The sequence below is a fragment of the Pelobates fuscus genome, chromosome 4 (assembly GCF_036172605.1).
Source record: "Pelobates fuscus isolate aPelFus1 chromosome 4, aPelFus1.pri, whole genome shotgun sequence".
In the NCBI taxonomy this organism is placed as follows: domain Eukaryota; kingdom Metazoa; phylum Chordata; class Amphibia; order Anura; family Pelobatidae; genus Pelobates; species Pelobates fuscus.
The window spans coordinates 332,071,138-332,095,859 of record NC_086320.1 but is presented as its reverse complement, the minus strand read 5'-3'; the positions used below and the strand labels follow the sequence as shown (position 1 = coordinate 332,095,859).

Sequence of the window (24,722 nt, the reverse complement as noted above, 5' to 3'; positions counted from 1 at the left end):
CTGCATTTTTTATTGTTGTCAAATGTAAAAAATGTGATGCATTTGGCATTTTTGATGCCTCGCTTTTTTATGGTTATATCTGACATTTGGACACACTGGATTTTGTGTGTTTGTGGAAGTATATATATATTTTCTTGTTTTTAACTTTTTGTGAGAAAATGTAATTGTCTTAACCAGTGATTTGTGCAATGCTAAAAAAAAAAAATGGTGAAACTTGTTGCGACATGAACAATCTTCCTGTGTCTCTTAGGTATCTGATGCAAGCGGCTCCATGAAAGTGTCAGTAGTTGCAGAGGTAAATCCATTCTCGATAGATATGCTTCTCTCCGAGGAGTGCTTTATTCTGGACCACTCTGCAGACAAAAAGATCTTTGTTTGGAAAGGTCAGACTTCCTCTGCCTGTTTGTTTTTATTTAAGCACCATACAAATAAACGAATGTTCCGTTCTGCTGTTGTAAAGTTTCCAATGAATGTAATCTAAACAAACACTGTCTTCATTGTTTGTTGAAATCTTTACAGTCTTGCTTCACATTGTGTTACAAATTACGCAAATTAAATACATTTCTTCAATTTTTCTCAACATAATTTTATGTATTAATCATAGATTTTCTTATTAATGATTAATGTCACTCTAATACAATTCTAATGCATATTTACATATTTGCTTGAAAAAAATAATGTTTTTAAAATGATTTTAGTTTAAAGGAAGATTTAAAATACAGTAGATATAGTGTATACTAATATAGATAACAGATCTTGTTTTATGGCCATGCTGGGGCTTAAGATAACAATATTATTGGCAGTGTGTGCTTTTCGATACAGCTGTAGGTTATGCAAACATCTAGAACCTTTTCATAGCCAACTACAGTGGTATAGGGGTCTTTTTAACTAAGCACTACTAAAACCACTGCGTTTTTCATTATATTATGTATAAGGTTATTGCAATTGCAAATGTGTATTTTACTGATTACAACCCACAGACTTAATAATGCCTTTGAGGGCCATACTTCTTCAAATTATTTCATACAATCTTTATTGTATGGGACCAGTCTTAAATGAGATGTAATCTATATAATTGCAACAAGTCACTGGTTTGTCTGTTTATAACACAGACAGCCTAATGACTAGGCGGCTATATTTTATCCCACATATTTATTTCATAAACATTATCTCGTAAGCGGTGTCTACTGATGACAACTGAGGAACACTAAAGAAAAATGTCATACAGCCAAGGGCAGATTGTCTGTGCTACATTTCCCTTTCCCTCATTTTCTGATGGAACAAATAGGCTATAATTTTCAATTCAAATAATTAATAATTTATAACAATTTAATGTATTGTCTGTAAGACACACTACATTCATAAAAAAATCACTATAAAAGTCAAATAAGCTGTCTCACGCAGAGCGTTGTTTAGTGTAGCAGATGTTACACACAGATGTTACTTTTCCTGCTGTGGGACAAACATTAAAGGGACACTACAGGCACCCAGACCACTTCATCCCATTGAAGTGGTCTTGGTGCAGGGCCCCTGTCCCCCACGCTATCTTAAATGTTGCAGTGTTAAGATGCCTCTAGTGGCTGTCTACCAGAGAGCCACTAGAGGCGCTTTCTGCAGTTCCACAGAGTTTGACTCCACAAAATAATTTAGGGCATTCTTATGCTTTGCGTGAAGAAATAAAGCATCAAGCCAACCCACGTAGGAAAGGGGGGCGGGACCTGACAGCCAACCGAGCAAGACGCACATGGCTGGAGCTCCTCAGCGTAGGCCTAAAAAAGCACTGTTTACCCGGCTAAATCCTACAGCATCTGGCAGAATGAACACTAGTACTCTTGTAGAACACTAAGCTGACGTTCTGGTTAGAATTTTTGGGTCCAGGCTGTCGTGGACTGCGCCAGACTATCTTGGGGCCTGCGCGGGAGTGCCAGGCGGAGGAGGCAGCCGATCCTCTGTTGGAGACGTTCTGTGACCCGGTCCCCACTACCGTGCCAAGAGGACTGATCGCTCAATCCATTACTACCCGGCACATACCTGCAGCTACAGGCCTACTCTCCAGCATGGCCTCTGCCACGCTGAACACCTCAAAGCCTGCACACTCGCACCTGACTAATCGAGTGGACCTCCTACTGCTGAAATTTGACAGCATCTGTGCACGATTCTGGGAGAAAATTAACGCCCGAGCGGCGACTCCCTCGCATGGATGTCCGTGCAACCGGGAGGCCTCTCCACGGCCTACCCCGCGGGCAACTCCAGCAGTGAAGTGGAGCCACAGAAGGCCAAAGCCGACAGGGCTTCGTGGTGGGCCTACCTTCCGGCTCCGCCGACGCGCATCCACGCGGCAACCCAGTAAAGGCGACCCATATGGAAGCAGAACACGCCGCCAGAGAGTCAGCTTGGAAAAGCCTGCAGCAGGAGGAGTGGAACTCAGGAGACTCCGTGTCTGCAGTCGGCAAGGGTGTACACCCTGAAGAGGCAACGCAAAATAGCAGCTGTCCCCCACCGCAGCCCAGCAGAACGCTGCAAACAGGTGTCGCTGAAGCTCCGTCTACAGGCGTCGGATGAGTACATCTCGGCACAGAGCAACTCTCCCCTGCAGCCGTGGACTCTAATATTACCAAGTCACTTCTTACTGCAGGGAAAGGCCAGCAGTAGCCTCTATACCATCTAACACCAGAGGCACCCAGTGGTAATAGCACTACTAAACCCACTAGTACTTCTTAGCATGTTAATACTTATGAACCTCAAATGATTGCCTATGCCTGAACCTAGCTAACCACACTGTAAAATTGACAGGGTAGTCCTGTTTAAATTTCTATGCCTAATCTAGATAATGAGTACATGTCAATATGCATAGCTGTCATATACTCTTTACTCATTACCCTATGATTTTTATTGTTTTTCATATTATAAAATGTGGCAGTTATTCCTGAGTGCCACGACGCATGCAAGCTGTTCATACATATTGAGCTTGTTTAAGTCCCAGCAGTAACCTAAGCATACTTTGACTGTTCCCTTGTATAACACACTGCTCTGACAGTGACTTCGCAACCACTATGTCATTCTGTGTAATTAATAACCTTGCTAAAGCTGTTGTGGAATGGCGAGTAATGCTGTTATATGTCATGCATAACTTTAGTGTTAGGAATACATTATTGTATTCCTAACACCAACATGTTCCTTTAAAGCGTACAGGTCATTGACTAACAGGTACCTGCACCAATAAAAATTCAGAGAACATCAGCCAATAACAGTCTATGTCAAAATCTGATGTTAAAATAGTGTTAGCCTGCTGTGTTTGCTGGTGCCCTAATAAACTGTGATGCAATCCAAATGTCCCAGTTGGACTACCTTGATCTGCTGCCCTAAGTTGTTCTTTTGGCACTCTACTTCTTGGGGTGACTTGAAAGCATTCCATTAGTTTCTGAAACACACTGAAAGTATGCCGATGTGATGCCTGGTTGGTAATGTTGCATGGTGACCCACCTCTGTGATCAGACATACCTTTCCAAGGTGCCCTATAGCACTCCATCTCACCTGTCCATATATGTTTATAAATTCACCTACTTAAATGCCTTATGACTTAACAAAAAGATCTGTACCTTGTTTGAATTAGATGCCATTTGAACTAAGATCACCCAATGCCAGTTTTGGAGTTATTATAAACTTGAAGGAAGTAAAAATAATATTCCTTTACGTGTTTTTCCACGAGTTCATTCATTAACCCATGTTCGTCAATAATATTTCTTTCAGAATATCACAAGGATTAACTTACACAAAATGAGTTTTTGATAGATAGATAGATAGATAGATAATAGATAAATAAAATATTCTGGAAAGCATAGTCACCATATCTATATGAAATTATATTAAAAAGATAAGAATCTTTTGTTTTGGCAATAGGTGCCAATAAAAAATATATTAAGGAGCGATATTATCAAGGCTATGACAGCTGTTAATATGAGACTGCAAAATTAGGACCCATCAACATGGAAACCAATAGATTGTGTCTAAACGTTTAGCACCTGTGTTGTCTTGATAAACCTCTCCTTATATATCTACAGACAAAATAATTTTAAAAAGTAACGCTGAGTTACAGGGGGTCCAAGTCTTCTACTGTAAATAAACACCTCTCCCCATAACAACTTCAGCTGATTGACGTTCTTATTGGGGCAGGAGTGTCCTGGTGTCGTTTTACCTTCAGAGGTTAAACTGTTTCCAATGGTTTAACACAGAATGTGGTCTTGAGGGCTCACGCACAACAGCACTTTGTAAGAATGTTCAAGCTCACAAGTGGTCACATTTCATTGACCCAGCTCAAGTGAGTGTCTGCAGAGCATCATAGGGCAATAACACTGTTCTCGATACATAAATACTGTGGACGTAAATGCTTTTTTTTTTTAAATTTGTTTACATAGGCCTTGATTTAATATTGTTGGATAAGCTTTCCAAATGATTTTATTTTTATTTTTTTACTTTTAAATATTTAAAATATCTTAAAATGTTTCGTATATAAACAATATAGCAATATATCAAAACATAAAAGTTTTACAAAATTAAAATATGTTTCATAATATAAAATAATTACAAATATATATCTAGCAATATTACATCTATGCCATACTTAGTAAGCATTTCAGTAGCGTTTTGCTAGTGAATAAGGAACTATTACTTTCAAAGAAAGATAACATTTAGGATAACATTTAGGATTTCTTTTTTTTTTATTATTAAATCTGTTTAAAACGGTACCTATACACTTTGTTGAACAGGTAGCAAATGCATAAGATAGAACACTTAAGTTTAATATGAAAGTCATTTTTTAGCCCTATTCCGATTCTGACTCTGCTTTGAGCCACAACTAGCAGACTTGGCAAACTGTCTTGTTTTTCTCAAAGTACTGGTTTTACAAGATGCTGACTGTGTACACAGCCACCTTTGATGGTCACTGAGCTCAGTCTGGAAAAGGAGCATTGCATTTTCTGCCTGTTCTGTTTCCACAATGCATAGGTAGAGTTTTTATTAGGTTACTGGACTCTACAATCTGGGGCAGTTAGTGCAAAAACATTATTGCCCTGCTGCACCTTCATCTCGAGCTCCCCAAAACGTGTAAAGGGCAGACATTGCCCTTCTACAGAACTGTCTGTTGTGACATTTAAAATAAGAGATACAAGTATCAGGGTAGGGTGGCCAGAGAAACACACAGGTGGCTCCTGCAATGCCAGACAAATCATGGTGAGTACTTTTCCGGGTTACCCCACATATAGAACTGTTTTAACAAAAGGTTTAACCAATGACAAAGTAACTTTTCACATTCTCACAATAGTACTGTATGCAGTCGCGGTACTCCACTTTACTATTTATCTAAAAAACAATAAGCACTTATATTGCATAACTGATGTGTCTTGTTCAGTGCTTGTGAAAGTATTTAAAAATAAAGATAAAATATGTTATCTCTGAGTAGATGTCGATGTGCTAAACAGAACAGATATTGGGATGTTTGCAAGCAAAGGTTAACCAACTGAAACATATTTTATTTTGTTAAATCATTTCAAAATGTGTTTGTTTTCTTAATTGCTTTTGTGTTTGATCACTTTACTTACCTAGCCTCTCTGTTTCAGTGAATATATTTGAAAGTTAGCTTTCAAACTAATAAGATATATTTATTTGCAGGTAAGAATGCTAATGTTAGTGAGCGAAAGGCGGCTATGAAGACAGCCGAAGACTTTATACAACAAATGAATTACCCTGCTAACACCCAGGTAATATATATGATCCGATACAACAAGATGAGCACTTCTTTTGTATTTTGCTTGAACATGGGAGACATAGTGTAAGGAAACAGTTCCAGAGAGGGATCCCACTCACATAGGCTTTGACATATTTAAGTTGTGGGCATCAGAAGACATTCAGCAGCAAGTTAAAGAAGAAAAAGGGAAAGCATGCAATGGTAATCATAGCTTTAGAATATCCTTTTTTCAGATGAAAATGCTTTTAACACCCCTTAAAAAATTACTAACCTCCCATCTGGTCTATACTAGAGTGGTTAAACCTAGATAGAGTAGTAAGACTGAGCGATAAATGCTCTTCCCTGGAAAAGCCAGTTAGTGTCGAAACGCGTGTCCTGACGCTTTATGTGTATTGGTGTCTGGCTATATGGGATGATGCTGCAGCACGAGGTTTATATGAAGATATTTATACCATACACTTTCAATGAGATTTTCTCCCTGGTTTAGGTTTAGCCACTCTAGTATAGACCAGATGGGAGGTTAGCCGTTTTTAAGTGGTGCCCTCGAAGGCACAGCAGTATAGCTACAGTTATAGTTATATTTTGTCTTGTTAGACTCATATCTATCTACCCCTATCTGGATATACTTTTCTAACTATATAATACTATACCAGTTCAGCTAATATCCCCCTCCCTCCTCTTTATTGTTTCTGGAATGTGATACTTTGTCATCACACTACTCTAGGAGATATATAAATATATATATATATATTTCTTATTTAGTTAAATTGTTTTTGTTTTCCTATAGACACATTATAACTAGATTAACCAGATTCACTAGATCGTTTTGTATCCATATTATTTCTCTATGAATCCATGTCTACTGTATTTTATATCTAACAGCTATTCTGTACTGGGATTAAACAGTGATTCTATTTTTAATATGTCTCTTATACATATGGATTTTAGGGATTTTTGTTATTTATATAATTATTAGATTTATGTTTTTATAAGGACATAAATAACACGGATTACTCCTTTTCTTATAGGGATTTTGTACTTCCTTTTTTCTCCCTTTACTTTTGTTTATGTATAAATTAATTCCATTAACTGTTTTTACAGAAGTTGAGAGGAACAAAACATGTATATAAATAACATTCTAAGAATTATAAAGGCGAACTAAAGGGAACTAAACTTGCCCCCCTCCCCCTCGCACTGAAAGGGTTCAAAACTCTTTTGTCACTTACCCGATTGCAGCACCAATTTCACTCAGTGCTGGGTCAGGCTCCGACTCCACTCGGCAAGCTCTGAGATCCCATTAGGACTATCCCGTAGGAAAGCATTAAATCTGTGCTTTCCTATGGGGATTTTGCTCACGCTAGATGTCCTCATGCTAAATGTCAGGACGTCCAGCATCATTTAGCAGACCAAAGGTTCACTAAGGACCCGAAAGCGTTTCTAGTGGCTGTCTGGTAGACAGTCGCTTGAGCTGGAGTTAACCCTGCAAGGTAATTATTGCAGTTTCTCAGTAACTGCAATAATTACAATTGCAGGTTTAAGGGGACAGGGACATTGCACCCAGATTACTTCAATGAGATGAACTGGTCTGGGTACCTATACTGTCCCTTTAATCCTCAATACTATAAAAGGCTGCCTAGCTGTCTGTGTATATCTTATCAATATAGTAGCACAGTTATGCAAAATCTAGCTGAACCAACGGAAGTCTGAAGTCTCTGAACTCAACATTTTCATTGCATAGCACATCAACATGATACCCTTGCCATACTGTTAATGTTCATTACTATTTCCTAATGATAGTTAACATTGCACATGGGTTTTTGGGAATTTCCACATGATTGTTTAAAACAGTAGGTATCTGTTCCTTTTATCTTCTGGTTCTTATTTCTTAATATTCTGATACATTTCAAGTAATAAGATTTCAGTAATGACTTTATAAACTTTTATGTTTAGCGCCACCTAGTGGCACAGTATTTCATGACTTGTGTTCTTTTCCACTCTTTGAAGTGGGGTAATTTCTAACATAGCAAAACAAAATATAAATGTGGTTCACTAAGGACCCGGAAGCGCTTCTAGTGGAGTTAACCCTGAAAGGTAATTATTGCAGTTTCTCAGTAACTGCAATAATTATAATTGCAGGTTTAAGGGGACAGAGACAGTGCACCCAGACCACTTTAATGAGATGCACTGGTCTGGGTGCCTATACTGTCCCTTTAATCCTGAATGCTATAAAAGGCTGCCTAGCTGTCTCTGTACATCTTATCAATATAATAGCACAGTTGTGCAAAATCTGCAAAGTATCTGAACTCAACAGTTTCATTGGGTAGCACATCAACTTGATACCCATGCCATACTGTTAAACCTTTATGTTCATTACTATTTCCCAATGATCGTTAACATTGCACATGGGTTTAAGGGAATTTCAACATAATTGTTTAAAACCGTATCTGTTGCTCAGATATTCCGGCTCTCTTTTCTTAATATTCTGATGAATTTCAAGCAATAAGCTGTAATGACAATGTAATAACTTTATAAACCTTTGTTGTTAGTGCCACCTAGTGGCACAGTATTTCATGACTTGTGTTCTTTTTCACTCTTTGAAGTTGTATAATTACTAACATAGGAAAAACAAAACATAAATGTTAGGTTTCAAAATGTATTTATTGATTCATTATTCCTAGAGACCGATAGAGTAAAACATTTCCATGGTTTACACAGAGATTGATAAAAGAATGTTCAAATGATATAAGAAATTGGAAACTGCTACTTCTACAGATGTTGTCTTGGCTTTAGAAAAATAGCCATCATCCTTTTTTTTTTTTTTTTAAATGATTACCCTTTAGATTCAAGTGCTGCCTGAAGGAGGAGAGACACCAATTTTCAAACAGTTTTTCAAAGACTGGAGAGACAAGGACCAGACTGAAGGACTTGGAAAAGTGTATGTTACAGAAAGGATCGCCAATATTCAGCAGGTGGAATTCGATGCTTCCAGGTTACATGAGTCTCCAGAAATGGCAGCTCAGCACAACATGGTGGATGATGGTTCAGGAAAAGTAGAGGTGTGTCTCTTTAAATTAATTACATTTACTTTTCATCCATTCCTTCATTACAGTGGTCACGATACTGATAGGGGAATTAGACAAAAATAAAAGGCTGAGCACTGTGCGAAACACTATGTTATTGTTCATTGTTTTGTTTGTAACTTTTTTTGCTATTTTGTGACTTAAATAAGATTGTTTTGTGCTGATTCCATAAATAATCTTGGCTTGTTCTGTTTCCATAAATAAAAAAAGACAAGCCTTTGTCTTTTTGTCCTTGTACATTCTTGTGCTGATCTAATTTCAGCAAAACTCATGAAACAAAGTAAAAGGAATATAAATGACATGGCAAAAAAATATGCTTTTATTAACCCTTAAGACGCACAAGGCCCTTGCCTGTGATATCACTTATTCAAGTGACCTTTTGAATTCCATGACAAACTAATGCGTGTGTGGTGCTTCTACAGCGATGTCACTAGATATCAAATTTATTAGAAGAAAATGTAAAATAGTATCAACAGACAGTGCCAGCAATTTCTTATGCAAGGATGGTTGGTGCATTCCCTTTTTGGGGACATAGAGTACTGATGGGGAAAATTATGGAAAATTTTCAGGGAAAATTAAGAGACTGAAGATCTACATACAGATGAATATAGCGAGAAACAGACAGACCTGTGGTTATTAGGCTAAGGTTGGGCTATTGAGATATCTTTCATAGTCTAAATAATAATAACTCTAGCATTAAACAAAATTATAAAAAAGTGCTCTTCTATATGCTTCTTCTTAGATATGGCGCGTGGAAAGTAATGGCAGGATCCCAATAGATGCAAATACTTATGGACAGTTTTATGGTGGAGACTGTTACATTATCTTATATACTTATCCGAAAGGCCAAATCATTTATACATGGTAAGTTGAAATTTGTCTGCTTCACATTCCTTATATATATTCCTTGTATATACATACAATTCCTTATATAACCAATTAAATACCATTATACTTTATTTGAAAAGTAACATTATTATTTGTAATGTAACACCATGTTAGTTCATATACAATATTAGCTATTGTCCTTCTCTTTGGACTTTTTCATCTGCAACTTCTCCGTACTGTATAGTTAGGTTTTAGTTTAGGAAATAGGTTTTCCTATGCTTTATTTGAATCTAACACCCACTAATTCATGCTCAATGTTTCAATCAGGAAAACTACGCTCTTTTGTGTGGTTTTTCTAGTGTTCTGCATTCTATCAGTGACATCAGATGTGATAGTTTGGCAGTAGCCAAGCATTAGACAATTAGATATAACTGGCATGCTGCTAATCTGCTGCTGAAGCGGGGATAACTGTTTATCTGGCCCATAGGTGTCGCTATCATATGAGCAAACTGTGCTCCATCAGAGGGTGGAGAGACCTATGTAAGCAGGACCATGATATGTGTCTATATTACACAACTGTTTCACAGTTCTAATTAATTTAAAACAGTAGAATATGCAACTTTATGCAGCATATTGGACTTTAAATCCATCATGTTGCTTATATATTGATCTTTGTAAAGCTTTACACCTACAGGGACCCAATAGTCATCGGAACCACTACAGCTTAATGAATGGTTCTGGTATAGCATATCCCTGCTGTGTTCACACTGTAAACATTGCCCTTTCAGAGAAAAGGTAGTTTTTACATTGCTGGCTAGTAGCACCTCTAGTTTCAGTCACTCAGACTGCCACTAGAGGTTCTTCTTAGTCCAGTGCTGCACTGGAATACAGCATCTACAAGCTTTGCATGGAGATACTGAATGCCCCCATAGTGTTGCATTGATGTAATGTATCTCTATGAGGAGATACATGCTGCATGGTACATGTGCAGGAGTCATGATCTCAGTTATGAAGGTGGAGCTAGTCGCAGCGAGTCCGTCACAATGTGGGAGAAAAGGTGAGTAAAAGCACCTTAATACTGCATAGAGAGTGGGTCGTTCACATAAACAGCCACTTCAGCACTATAGTGTCAGGAATGCATGTTTGTATTCCTCACACTATAGTGCTCCTTTAATAAACCCCCTAAGGACACATGACGGAAATATTCCGTCATGATTCCCTTTTATTTCAGAAGTTGTGTCCTTAACCCCTTAAGGACCAAACTTCTGGAATAAAAGGGAATCATGACGTGTCAGACATGTCATGTGTCCTTAAGGGGTTAAGGGGTTAATAAACCCCAAAAGCTACAGCTGCTGCTCTTTAGCCAATTACACTACATGATGGATACCAATAGAGATAGAGGTGCTTTTAGATTATTGGAATTCACTTTTTAAAGATATGTAAATATATCATGATAACAATAAACACTTTTTTTGACTCTGCATATGTTTGTAAACTATATTTTCCATGAGGCACAAAGAGGCTTATAGCAATGTAAGCTTTCACTGCTCTGTAATCAACAATAGACTTATTCTGTCTTTTTATTGTGTTTAGAATGTTCTAAACGGGCACAACGTATATATATATATATTGTTTCTTTTTTTAGGCAGGGAGCCCAAGCTACTAGAGATGAGTTAACAACATCTGCCTTCCTGACGGTGCAGCTGGATCGTTCTCTCGGGGGCATGGCTGTACAGGTTTGTTTACACAACATCTGAGACCAAATGGAAATTTAGCAAATAACATAGAAGTCATCTAATTAGTTGTGTTTATGTAAATAGACCTACAAGGCTAAATAACTCACAGGGTGCTGCTGGTAAATGGCACACGTTGGCAAACACACTCCTTGTTCTAAAGGGAACTGTGGAAAGTCTGAATTATATGAATTATATATTTTTTTCCCTAAATTCTGTAGGCTATGATTGCTAAAGAAAAATGTTGATATGGCTAATTACAGCAGCTAACAGCAAAACATTGCTGCTGTTTGTTTACATAATCCCTTATTTTAACAAAAAAATGTGTAAGGTCTGTTAGACCCCCAATGCACGGCGTCATTAGAGAATTTTGAAAACATAACCCATACATCAAAATCAAAGTGGAGGATGACAAAGCAATTACCCCCCTCTTCATGCACCCTATGTGTAAAAGAGGTGAATGGAAGAAAATACTGTGTACGTGCTGAGAGAATGGCTTTGACCTCTTCTCCGCCTCTGATGCAGCAAGGAAAATTTATTAAATACTAGAAAAGAGCATTGTGAATTCCCTTACACTGGTAGAAGTTCCCGGTACGTAGCAATGATTACTGGATCTTAGGTTACTTAGTCCCCTGGTCCAATTACCACAACGGCCACAGGGTGTCCTATTCCTCTGGGCCTATTAAAGGGACTCTATAGTCACCATATAAAAGCAAGAAAGACAGGTCCCCCAGCCTTCCTTCTTGCTTTTATATGAACTTTCATTAATTAAAAAAAAAAAATTCGATGTTTTTATATTAAAAACTTACCTCCGTTCCAGCGCCGAGCTCCCCGCTAGGCCGCGCCCCCTTTTTCGTCAAAATGACGAAATCGCGGGGCCCAATGGGACGGCTTCGCGCTGGACCAATCGCGTTCTTCATAGAGCGGCATTGAATGCCGCCCTATGAAGAACCTGAGCACTTTACCGCGCATGTGCGCGGAATGCGCGTTCGCGAGCTGAGCTGTCTGACTGACAGCTCAGCTCGCTTTCTAAAATTATCAATAAGGGGGGGGACCTACTGTCCCCCCCGGCCCCCACCCCTGTGCGGCGGGTGGGGGCCCTAAAATTATCAATAAGGGGGGGACCTATTGTCCCCCCCCGGCCCCCACCCCTGAGCGGTGGGTGGGGGCCCTAAAATTATCGATAAGCGGGGGGGGGGCTACTGTCCCCCCCCGGCCCCCACCCCTGAGCGGCGGGTGGGGGCCCTAAAATTATCAATAAGGGGGGGGACCTACTGTCCCCCCCCCGGCCCCCACCCCTGTGCGGCGGGTGGGGGCCCTAAAATTATCAATGAGGGGGGGACCTACTGTCCCCCCCGGCCCCCACCCCTGAGCGGCGGGTGGGGGCCCTACAATTATCAATAAGGGGGGGACCTACTGTCCCCCCCCGGCCCCCACCCCTGTGCGGCGGGTGGGGGCCCTAAAATTATCAATAAGCCCCCCGGCCCCCACCCCTGTGCGGCGGGTGGGGGCCCTAAAATTATCAATGAGGGGGGGGACCTACTGTCCCCCCCCCGGCCCCCACCCCTGAGCGGCGGGTGGGGGCCCTACAATTATCAATAAGGGGGGGACCTACTGTCCCCCCCCGGCCCCCACCCCTGTGCGGCGGGTGGGGGCCCTAAAATTATCAATGAGGGGGGGGACCTACTGTCCCCCCCCCGGCCCCCACCCCTGAGCGGCGGGTGGGGGCCCTAAAATGATCAATAAGGGGGGGGACCTATTGTCCCCCCCCGGCCCCCACCCCTGTGCGGCGGGTGGGGGCCCTAAAATTATCAATAAGGGGGGGGACCTATTGTCCCCCCCGGCCCCCACCCCTGAGCGGTGGGTGGGGGCCCTAAATACAAAGGGGGGGGACCCTAGTTAACCCTCCCCCCCCCCCCAAAAAAAAAAATATCTCCCTACCTACCCCCCTCACCCTAAAAATAATGAGGGGGGACCATTAACTAAAAACCTGTAAAAAAGAAAAAATGAGATAAAATCAACTTACCATTCGATGTTTTCTTTCTTCTAAAATCTTCTTTCTTCAGCCCCAAAAAAGGCCAAATAAAAATCCATAATAACCGACGCAATTAAAAAAAAAAAAAAAAAACGAGCGCAAAAAAAAATAATCCATCTTCACCCATGGAGGGCTCCGCGCAGACTGAGCTCCGCAGGGTGGGGAAGGCTTATAAAGCCTTGCCCCGCCCTGCAATTAGGCTAAGAACACTCTGATTGGTGGGTTTGAGCCAATCAGAGTGCTCTTTGTCATTTTACAAGCGTGGGAAAGTTCTTTGGAATTTTCCCACGCTTGTAAAATGACACAGAGCACTGTGATTGGATGGATTTCAAGCCATCCAATCACAGTGCTCTGTGTCATTTTACAAGCGTGGGAAAGTTCTTTGGAATTTTCCCACGCTTGTAAAATGACACAGAGCACTGTGATTGGATGGATTTCAAGCCATCCAATCACAGTGCTCTGTGTCATTTTACAAGCGTGGGAAAGTTCTTTGGAATTTTCCCACGCTTGTAAAATGACACAGAGCACTGTGATTGGATGGATTTCAAGCCATCCAATCACAGTGCTCTTTGTCATTTTACAAGCGTGGGAAAGTTCTTTGGAATTTCCCCACGCTTGTAAAATGACACAGAGCACTGTGATTGGATGGGTTTCAAGCCATCCAATCACAGTGCTCTGTGTCATTTTACAAGCGTGGGAAAATTCCAAAGAACTTTCCCACGCTTGTAAAATGACACAGAGCACTGTGATTGGATGGCTTGAAATCCATCCAATCACAGTGCTCTGTGTCATTTTACAAGCGTGGGAAAATTCCAAAGAACTTTCCCACGCTTGTAAAATGACACAGAGCACTGTGATTGGATGGCTTGAAATCCATCCAATCACAGTGCTCTGTGTCATTTTACAAGCGTGGGAAAATTCCAAAGAACTTTCCCACGCTTGTAAAATGACAAAGAGCACTCTGATTGGTTTAAACCCACCAATCAGAGTGTTCTTAGCCTAATTGCAGGGCGGGGCAAGGCTTTATAAGCCTTCCCCACCCTGCGGAGCTCAGTCTGCGCGGAGCCCTCCATGGGTGAAGATGGATTATTTTTTTTGCGCTCGGTTTTTTTTTTTTTAATTGCGTCGGTTATTATGGATTTTTATTTGGCCTTTTTTGGGCTGAAGAAAGAAGATTTTAGAAGAAAGAAAACATCGAATGGTAAGTTTTTTTTATCTCTTTTTATTTTTATTTTTTTTTACAGGTTTTTAGTTAATGTTCCCCCCCGCTCAGGGGTGGGGGCCGGGGGGGACAGTAGGTCCCACCCTTATTGATCATTTTAGGGCCCCCACCCACCGCTCAGGGGTGGGGGCCGGGGGGGGGACAATAGGTCCCCCCCTTATTGATAATTTTAGGGCCCCCACCTGCCGCACAGGGGTGGGGGCCGGGGGGGGACAATAGGTCCCCCCCTTATTGATAATTTTAGGGCCCCCACCCGCCGCACAGGGGTGGGGGCCGGGGGGGGACAATAGGTCCCCCCCTTATTGATAATTTTAGGGCCCCCACCCGCCGCACAGGGGTGGGGGCCGGGGGGGGACAATAGGTCCCCCCCTTATTGATAATTTTAGGGCCCCCACCCGCCGCACAGGGGTGGGGGCCGGGGGGGGACAATAGGTCCCCCCCTTATTGATAATTTTAGGGCCCCCACCCGCCGCACAGGGTTGGGGGCCGGGGGGACACAGTAGGTCCCCCCCTTATTGATAATTTTAGGGCCCCCACCCACCGCTCAGGGGTGGGGGCCGGGGGGGGACAATAGGTCCCCCCCTTATTGATAATTTTAGGGCCCCCACCCGCCGCACAGGGGTGGGGGCCGGGGGGATCAGTAGGTCCCCCCCTTATTGATAATTTTAGGGCCCCCACCCGCCGCACAGGGGTGGGGGCCGGGGGGGGGGACAGTAGGTCCCCCCCCTTATTGATAATTTTAGGGCCCCCACCCGCCGCACAGCGGTGGGGGCCGGGGGGGGGGGAAGGAGAGTAGGTCTCCCCCCCCCCCCCCTTCAACCACTATTGTGGACAGTAAGCGTCCCTGTGGGTTCGGGCTTCAGCTGTCAGCTGAAGCTGAAGCTGTCAGCTGAAGCCACGCCCACAGCAGTGCTGACAGGCTATCAGCACACAAAGCGCGTTCACAGTGCTTTGTGTGCTGATAGCCCGTCTGATGCATTCACCCAGAATGCATCGGACGAGAGGCCTTTTTAGGGCCTCTTAACTCGGAAGTCCCTCTGGTGGCCGTCTGATTGACTGCAACAAGAGGTGTTCCAAGCTTCCAATGTAAACACTGCATTTTCTCAGAAAATACAGTGCTTACAAGAAAAAGGCTCCGGGTAGCTGTAGCACTCACCTGAACAACCTCATTAAGCTGAAGTTGTTCAGGTGACTATAGTGTCCCTTTAATACTCAACCCAACAGAGGACCAGATGATACTCAGTCCCTGGTCCCAAGTGTTAATACATTCCCCATAAGTAGAGGTCTCCAAACCACTAGCAATCTACAAACCTTCCAACCTTCTCCCTTCTCAAATGATTCCTCCAAGAAATTGAATTTCCTTTAACTTCTTCATTTATCTAATACATATATAAAATAAAATGTGAAACAATGAATACATGTCTTTTGATTTCAATACAAAAATAATCAATCACAGTAGACTTGGAGATTAATTTTGTTATGAACAGCAACTTCTTAAAATTGGAACAAATTTGGGAGATCGTTCAAATTCTCAAACTTCAACCCAAAATGTATCCAAATCACAAATTAAATAAATGGTGCAACAATGGTGGACAATCATGTTTCTTTTGATTCATTATTTGGAATTCTGGTTATGGCACAAAAAAAGAGCAATCGGAAAAAAAAAGATGATTGATGGCTAGAGTATGATCACTAAGGGTTGATTTTATTCTCAGGTAATGCGATAAGTGACCAATACATGGAAAAAAGGAGAGCAGTAAAACAAAAAACAAAAACAATATTTAATTATTAATATAGAAAATAATCAAATTAATCAATGTTTGGTTATTATATATAAAAATATTATATATAAAATTATCTGAAAAGCCTGCATTCCTAGTATGATAGGTAATGCCCGGTGCAAAACCACACAAAAAATACAAAAATACAAAAAGTAGGCAGCACTCCAAGGACTTAATCAAAAAAGTTATAAAATGATACTTAACTTTTATTGGTACATCTTAAAAGTGTCGACATTTCAGTTCCCACCAAAAAAATATATATATATATATATATATATATACAGAGAGAAATAGAGATGTTCTAGTCTCTATTGGTTAGCTCTTCTCACTTGATCTGTGAACCAAATGTCAAAATGTGCCCATCACTGTACTGCAAAATATATACGTAATATTTATATTATAATATTTTGCGGTGCACTGATGGCCCATTTTTGTGCGATTTTGATTTGTCTGGTTTGTTAACAAAGTTTAGACGTGCCGAACTGCTGTATGGCCAAAATACAGCAGTCCCTAACTTACATTGAATTATATTCTTTAAAGAACATAATGCTCAAGCTGACTGGAGAGCTCGTCATTTTCGAATTCTTTAACCAAAATAAGGTTTGGATTGATTGTAATGTCTTTTTTGTACTTGGTCATTTGTTTAAATTATTTTAAATTAGAAATATTTTCAATGGATTATGATGGAATTTTTATGACTAAAGGTAAGAACGTGAAAGACATGTACAGGCATGTATAAAATAGATTAGCATGTTTTTATTTTTTAATTTTGTTCTTTTTTTTTTTTTACCCTTGTGCAGTTACATAGAAATATAAAAACATAGAATGTGACGGCAGATAAGAACCATTTGGCCTATCTAGTCCGCCCGATTTTCTAAATACTTTTATTAGTCCCTGACCTTATCTTATATCTAGGATAGCCTTATGCCCCTATGCCACGCATGCTTAAACTCCTTCAATGTGTTACCTCTACCACTTCAGCTGGAAGGCTATTCCATGCATCCACTACCCTCTCAGTAAAGTAATACTTACTGATATTATTTTTAAACCTTTGCCCCTCTAATGTAAGACTATGTCCTCTTGTTGTGGTAGTTTTTCTTCTTTTAAATATAGTCTCCTCCTTTACTGTGTTGATTCCCTTTATGTATTTAAATGTTTCTATCATATCCCCACTGTCTCGTCTTTCCTCCAAGCTATACATGTTAAGTTCCTTTAACCTTTCCTTGTAAGTTTTATCCTGCAATCTATGAACCAGTTTAGTAGCCCTTCTCTGAACTCTCTAAGGTATCAATATCCTTCTGAAGATACGGTCTCCAGTACTGCGTACAATACTCCAAGTGAGGTCTCACCAGTGTTCTGTACAATGACATGAGCACTTCCCTCTTTTTACTGCTAATACCTCTCCCTATACAACCAAGCATTCTGCTAGCATTTCCTGTTGCTCTGTTACATTGTCTGCCTACCTTTAAGTCATCAGAAATAATAACCCCTAAATCCCTTTCCCCAGATGTTGAGGTTAGGACTCTATCAAATATTCCGTACTCTGCCCTTGGATTTTTACGTCCAAGATGCATTATCTTGCACTTATCCACATTAAATGTCAGTTGCCAAAACTCTGACCATTTTTCTAGTTTACCTAAATGATTTGCCATTTGGCTTATCCCTCCTGGAACATCGACCCTGTTACATATCTTAGTATCATCAGCAAAAAGACATACCTCACCATCAAGACCTTCTGCAGTATCACTAATAAAAATATTAAAGAGAATAGGTCCAAGTACAGATCCCTGAGGTACCCCACTGGTGACAATCCCAAGCTTTGAATATACTGCATTGACTACAACCCTATGTTGCCTGTCACTCAGCCACTGTCTTACACATTCAACAATATTGGAATCCAAACTCAAAGATTTCAGTTTATTGATAAGCCTTCCATGTGCAACAGTGTCAAAAGCCTTACTGAAATCTAGGTAAGCAATGTCTACTGCACCACCCTGATCTATAATTTTAGTTACCCAATCAAAAAAATCAATAAGATTAGTTTGGCATGATCTCCCTGAAGTAAATCCATGTTGTCTCTGATCTTGAAATCCATGTGATTTTAGATGTTCAACAATCCTATCCTTTAACATGGTTTCCATTACTTTTCCCACGACTGAAGTAAGGCTTACTGGCCTATAGTTGACCGACTCCTCCCTACTACCTTTCTTGTGAATGGGCACAACATTTGCTAACTTCTGTGACTACTCCTGTTAACAATGATTAAATAAATCTGTTAATGGTTTTGCTAGTACACCACTAAGCTCTTTTTAATAACTTTGGGTGTATTTCATCAGGTCCCCTTGACTTATTTGTCTTTACCTTTGACAGTTGAAATAGAACCTCTTTCTCTGTAAACTATTATTAGAAATATTATGAACACAGGATAAATTAGATCAATGAAATCAGCCAAATTTGCAAATACATATGTGGTTTTAAGTGAACAGACCTTAAATTATTAAAAAATTATACAACACACAAAATTGGCTTATGTAGTATTTAGTTTTGGCCACTAGGTGTCACAAGAATACTATTTCTAATTACACATAAACCACTGAGGTTTTGTTGCCTGTACCAAAGAAATGGTTGCGAATTGCAAATAATTTAATTTCAATAATTCTTTAACTTGTCTATTTTATGACCTCGAATGGCATTACCTCCAATTTAAAATGTACTTGTCCATTCTTGATCTACCCTTTTTAAAGCATAATTTGTATTTACATATAACACGAGAAAATAAATAATTTTATGTTTTTCATTAAATCAGAAATCAATGGGTAGCTAACTGAATGATACATTTTTTTTCAAACTATACTATATGAAAATATAGATGCACATTACATCTTTTATTAGATTTCAACAATTTTGGCCTACGTGTGATTTCATTGTCTGCTTTCTGTAGTTTCAAGTTTTGTAAATAAACTATTTAAACTATTTACTAAATTTACTATTCAAAGGACCACCCCGAACAACAAAACAACTTCATCACAATTAAGTTATGTTGCAAAGAGATCTCAGGTCTTAGCTTAAGAGGAATGATATTGAACAAATGGTATAACCCAAGCCCTTGATGACTATGCCTTTAGTAAAAAAAAAAAAAACTAACTGTTTAGTTAATATTATTAGTATTTATATAGCGCCAACAAATTCTACAGTGCTTTACAGTATTATGAAACGGGGTGGAAATAAATGAAAAAATTACACAATGATACGGGAACCAAAGGTAGATGAGGGTCCTACTCAAACGCGGTTTCCTATTAAACTATTCTGACCTAGAATTTAACAAATGTAACAAATCACAATTTAGTGAACAAGCCCGTAAATGAGTACGATATTCTCTCTCAGAATAAAATCTCTAAATACTGTTATGCAGGCATGTACATCACTGGTCCATAAGGCACACATTTTTAGAGGGCATATCACAATGCATTTAAATAATACTGTAGAAAATAATGTTGTTTTTTTGTGTACTTCAAAAAGCCTTTCTTGTTAAACTCTGGTTGAGTACAGTTATAAAATGAGATGCATTGGAGGGGGGTCTTTAGAGTGCCCTTATAGTTAAAGGCTGAATGGTACAATTATAAAACTAAAGGACAGAGAGGCTTAGATGACTTTTCTTATGGTTATCAAGATCTATAAAGAACTTGCCCTAGTATCTCTTTGTGTTGTGATTGAATGTTCTTTTTTAGAAAGATTGCAATATCAGTTCTTGAACCAGTTCTCCGCAATAGCTTTTGTTACAAAGTAGGTCAGTTATCTGCTCTGACAAGTCTCCTTTGTGCTATTAAATATATACAATATATTTATTCAGTAGTTTGAAATATGAAGTTTTTCCTGATCTCTGCTTGCTGTCTGCACAAATGTATGCGTACTTCCCATTCATCTTTTAATTAGCTCTATATGTTAATGTGTTCTATTGCTAATATGCATCCATGTTCTTCCAACATTAAAAAGATCCTGAAAGTGGAATGCAGAACATTTCAATGTAAACATTCAGAGCCTTGACATTACATGTATTGTTATTGTTAATCTACTATTAGATTTACAACTTATGGATCTCAATCATTATGTCAAGGAATTTATTTGTTATAGAGAGACTTGTCAACCAAGAGTAAAAAAATAGTAAAAATTAAAAAATATATATAATTATTTATTTTGTGGAAGAAGGAAAAGGAGTACATCTTATAGTTAAACACACATTTAAGCAACATTATCAATGCCACTTACTGTAGAGTTTGTTTATTGTGCACAGAGTCTAGTATTTCCATCCCCCTGGTTTCTGTCACATTGCTTTAAAGTGTTAACAAAAATCTCCCAACTCACATAACTTGGCTCCCTTCTACATTATCTGTCAAACCTTGGTGACAATGACAAGCTATGAGTGCTGGAGGCTTGTGACATAGCAGTTATGCACAAGAAGGTCAAATTAACATTTAGATTAAAGGGACTCTATAGTCACCATATAAAAGCAAGAAAGACAGGTCCCCCAGCCTTCCTTCTTGCTTTTATATGTACTTTCATTTATTAAAAATAAATTTCGAGGTGTTTTTATCTTAAAAACTTACCTCCGTTCCAGCGCCGAGCTCCCCGCTAGGCCGCGCCCCCTTTTTCGTCAAAATGACGAAATCGCGGGGCCCAATGGGACGGCTTCGCGCTGCACCAATCGCGTTCTTCATAGAGCGGCATTGAATGCCGCCCTATGAAGAACCTGAGCGCTTTACCGCGCATGTGCGCGGAATGCGCGTTCGCGAGCTGAGCTGTCTGACTGACAGCTCAGCTCGCTTTCTAAAATTATCAATAAGGGGGGGGACCTACTGTCCCCCCCCGGCCCCCACCCCTGTGCGGCGGGTGGGGGCCCTAAAATTATCAATGAGGGGGGGACCTACTGTCCCCCCCCGGCCCCCACCCCTGAGCGGCGGGTGGGGGCCCTACAATTATCAATAAGGGGGGGACCTACTGTCCCCCCCGGCCCCCACCCCTGTGCGGCGGGTGGGGGCCCTAAAATGATCAATGAGGGGGGGACCTACTGTCCCCCCCCCGGCCCCCACCCCTGAGCGGCGGGTGGGGGCCCTACAATTATCAATAAGGGGGGGACCTACTGTCCCCCCCGGCCCCCACCCCTGTGCGGCGGGTGGGGGCCCTAAAATGATCAATGAGGGGGGGACCTACTGTCCCCCCCCCGGCCCCCACCCCTGAACGGCGGGTGGGGGCCCTACAATTATCAATAAGGGGGGGACCTACTGTCCCCCCCGGCCCCCACCCCTGTGCGGCGGGTGGGGGCCCTAAAATTATCAATGAGGGGGGGACCTACTGTCCCCCCCGGCCCCCACCCCTGAGCGGCGGGTGGGGGCCCTACAATTATCAATAAGGGGGGGACCTACTGTCCCCCCCGGCCCCCACCCCTGTGCGGCGGGTGGGGGCCCTAAAATTATCAATGAGGGGGGGGGACTTACTGTCCCCCCCCCCCGGCCCCCACCCCTGAGCGGCGGGTGGGGGCCCTAAAATTATCAATAAGGGGGGGGACCTATTGTCCCCCCCGGCCCCCACCCCTGAGCGGTGGGTGGGGGCCCTAAATACAAAGGGGGGGGGGACCCTAGTTAACTCTCCCCCCCCCCAAAAAAAAAAAATATCTCCCTACCTACCCCCCTCACCCTAAAAATAATGAGGGGGGACCATTAACTAAAAACCTGTAAAAAAAGAAAAAATGAGATAAAATCAACTTACCATTCGATGTTTTCTTTCTTCTAAAATCTTCTTTCTTCAGCCCCAAAAAAGGCCAAATAAAAATCCATAATAACCGACGCAATTAAAAAAAAAAAAAAAAAAAATCCATCTTCACCCATGGAGGGCTCCGCGCAGACTGAGCTCCGCAGGGCGGGGGAAGGCTTATAAAGCCTTGCCCCGCCCTGCAATTATGCTAAGAACACTCTGATTGGTGGGTTTAAGCCAATCAGAGTGCTCTTTGTCATTTTACAAGCGTGGGAAAGTTCTTTGGAATTTTCCCACGCTTGTAAAATGACACAGAGCACTGTGATTGGATGGATTTCAAGCCATCCAATCACAGTGCTCTGTGTCATTTTACAAGCGTGGGAAAGTTCTTTGGTATTTTCCCACGCTTGTAAAATGACACAGAGCACTGTGATTGGATGGATTTCAAGCCATCCAATCACAGTGCTCTTTGTCATTTTACAAGCGTGGGAAAGTTCTTTGGAATTTTTTTTACGCTTGTAAAATGACACAGAGCACTGTGATTGGATGGCTTGAAATCCATCCAATCACAGTGCTCTGTGTCATTTTACAAGCGTGGGAAAATTCCAAAGAACTTTCTCACGCTTGTAAAATGACAAAGAGCACTGTGATTGGATGGATTTCAAGCCATCCAATCACAGTGCTCTTTGTCATTTTACAAGCGTGGGAAAGTTCTTTGGAATTTTCCCACGCTTGTAAAATGACAAAGAGCACTCTGATTGGCTTAAACCCACCAATCAGAGTGTTCTTAACCTAATTGCAGGGCGGGGCAAGGCTTTATAAGCCTTCCCCCGCCCTGCGGAGCTCAGTCTGCGCGGAGCCCTCCATGGGTGAAGATGGATTATTTTTTTTGCGCTCGGGTTTTTTTTTTTTTTTTTTATTCCGTCGGTTATTATGGATTTTTATTTGGCCTTTTTTGGGGCTGAAGAAAGAAGATTTTAGAAGAAAGAAAACATCGAATGGTAAGTTGTTTTTATCTTATTTTTTTTTTCTTTACAGGTTTTTAGTTAAAGGGTCCCCCCTCATTATTTTTAGGGTGAGGGGGGTAGGTAGGGAGATAAGTTTTTTTTTGGGGAGGGGGGGTGGGGGGGAGAGGGTTAACTAGGGTCCCCACCCCCTTTGTATTTAGGGCCCCCACCCACCGCTCAGGGGTGGGGGCCGGGGGGGACAATAGGTCCCCCCCTATTGATAATTTTAGGGCCCCCACCCACCGCTCAGGGGTGGGGGCCGGGGGGGGGGGCAGTAGGTCCCCCCCCTTATTGTGAATTTTAGGGCCCCCACCCGCCGCACAGGGGTGGGGGCAGGGGGGGGGGACAGTAGGTCCCCTCCCTATTGTGAATTTTAGGGCCCCCACCCACCGCTCAGGGGTGGGGGCCGGGGGGGGGACAGTAGGTCCCCCCCTTATTTTTATTTTAGGGCCCCCACCCGCCGCACAGGGGTGGGGGCCGGGGGAGGGGACAGTAGGCCCCCCCCCTTATTGTGAATTTTAGGGCCCCCACCCGCCGCACAGGGGTGGGGGCCGGGGGGGGGGACAGTAGGTCCCCTCCCTATTGTGAATTTTAGGGCCCCCACCCACCGCTCAGGGGTGGGGGCCGGGGGGGGGACAGTAGGTCCCCCCCTTATTTTTTATTTTAGGGCCCCCACCCGCCGCACAGGGGTGGGGGCCGGGGGGGGACAGTAGCCCCCCCCCCCCTTATTGTGAATTTTAGGGCCCCCACCCGCCGCACAGGGGTGGGGGCCGGGGGGGGGACAGTAGGTCCCCTCCCTATTGTGAATTTTAGGGCCCCCACCCGCCGCACAGGGGTGGGGGCCGGGGGGGGGCAGTATGTCCCCCCCTTATTTTTTATTTTAAGGCCCCCACCCACCGCACAGGGGTGGGGGCTGGGGGGGGACAATAGGTCCCCCCTTATTGATAGTTTTAGGGCCCCCACCCGCCGCACAGGGGTGGGGGCCGGGGGGGCAGTATGTGCCCCCCTTATTTTTAGGGCCCCCACCCACCGCTCAGGGGTGGGGGCCGGGGGGGGGGAGGAGAGTAGGTCCCCCCCCCCCCTTCAACCACTATTGTGGCCGGACAGCATCCCTGTGGGTTCGGGCTTCAGCTGTCAGCTGAAGCCACGCCCACAGCAGTGCTGACAGGCTGTCAGCACACAAAGCGCGTTCACAGTGCTTTGTGTGCTGATAGCCCGTCTGATGCATTCACCCAGAATGCATCGGACGAGAGGCCTTTTTAGGGCCTCTGAACTCGGAAGTCCCTCTGGTGGCCGTCTGATTGACTGCAACAAGAGGTGTTCCAAGCTTCTAATGTAAACACTGCATTTTCTCAGAAAATACAGTGCTTACAAGAAAAAGGCTCCGGGTAGCTGTAGCACTCACCTAAACAACCTCATTAAGCTGAAGTTGTTCAGGTGACTATAGTGTCCCTTTAAGTTTTCTTCAAACTTTTACTAGCAGTTTGGCTAGTGCAATGTGACTCCATAGTGGTCGCATTTTAATTCATAAACTAGTTACACCAG

At 42.1% G+C, this 24,722-nt stretch overlaps 1 protein-coding gene across 1 annotated transcript in view; it reads left to right on the top strand.

Annotated features, from left to right (window-relative positions):
- The window catches only part of SCIN (scinderin), a 97,561-nt gene that overhangs the window by 41,271 nt on the left and 31,568 nt on the right, over window positions 1-24,722 (top strand). Inside the window, exons 6-10 of the mRNA XM_063452415.1 lie at window positions 251-383; window positions 5,668-5,756; window positions 8,584-8,799; window positions 9,566-9,687; window positions 11,297-11,387. Of these exons, the coding sequence (XP_063308485.1) occupies window positions 251-383; window positions 5,668-5,756; window positions 8,584-8,799; window positions 9,566-9,687; window positions 11,297-11,387 (651 nt within the window). The remainder of the gene's footprint in view (window positions 1-250; window positions 384-5,667; window positions 5,757-8,583; window positions 8,800-9,565; window positions 9,688-11,296; window positions 11,388-24,722) is intronic.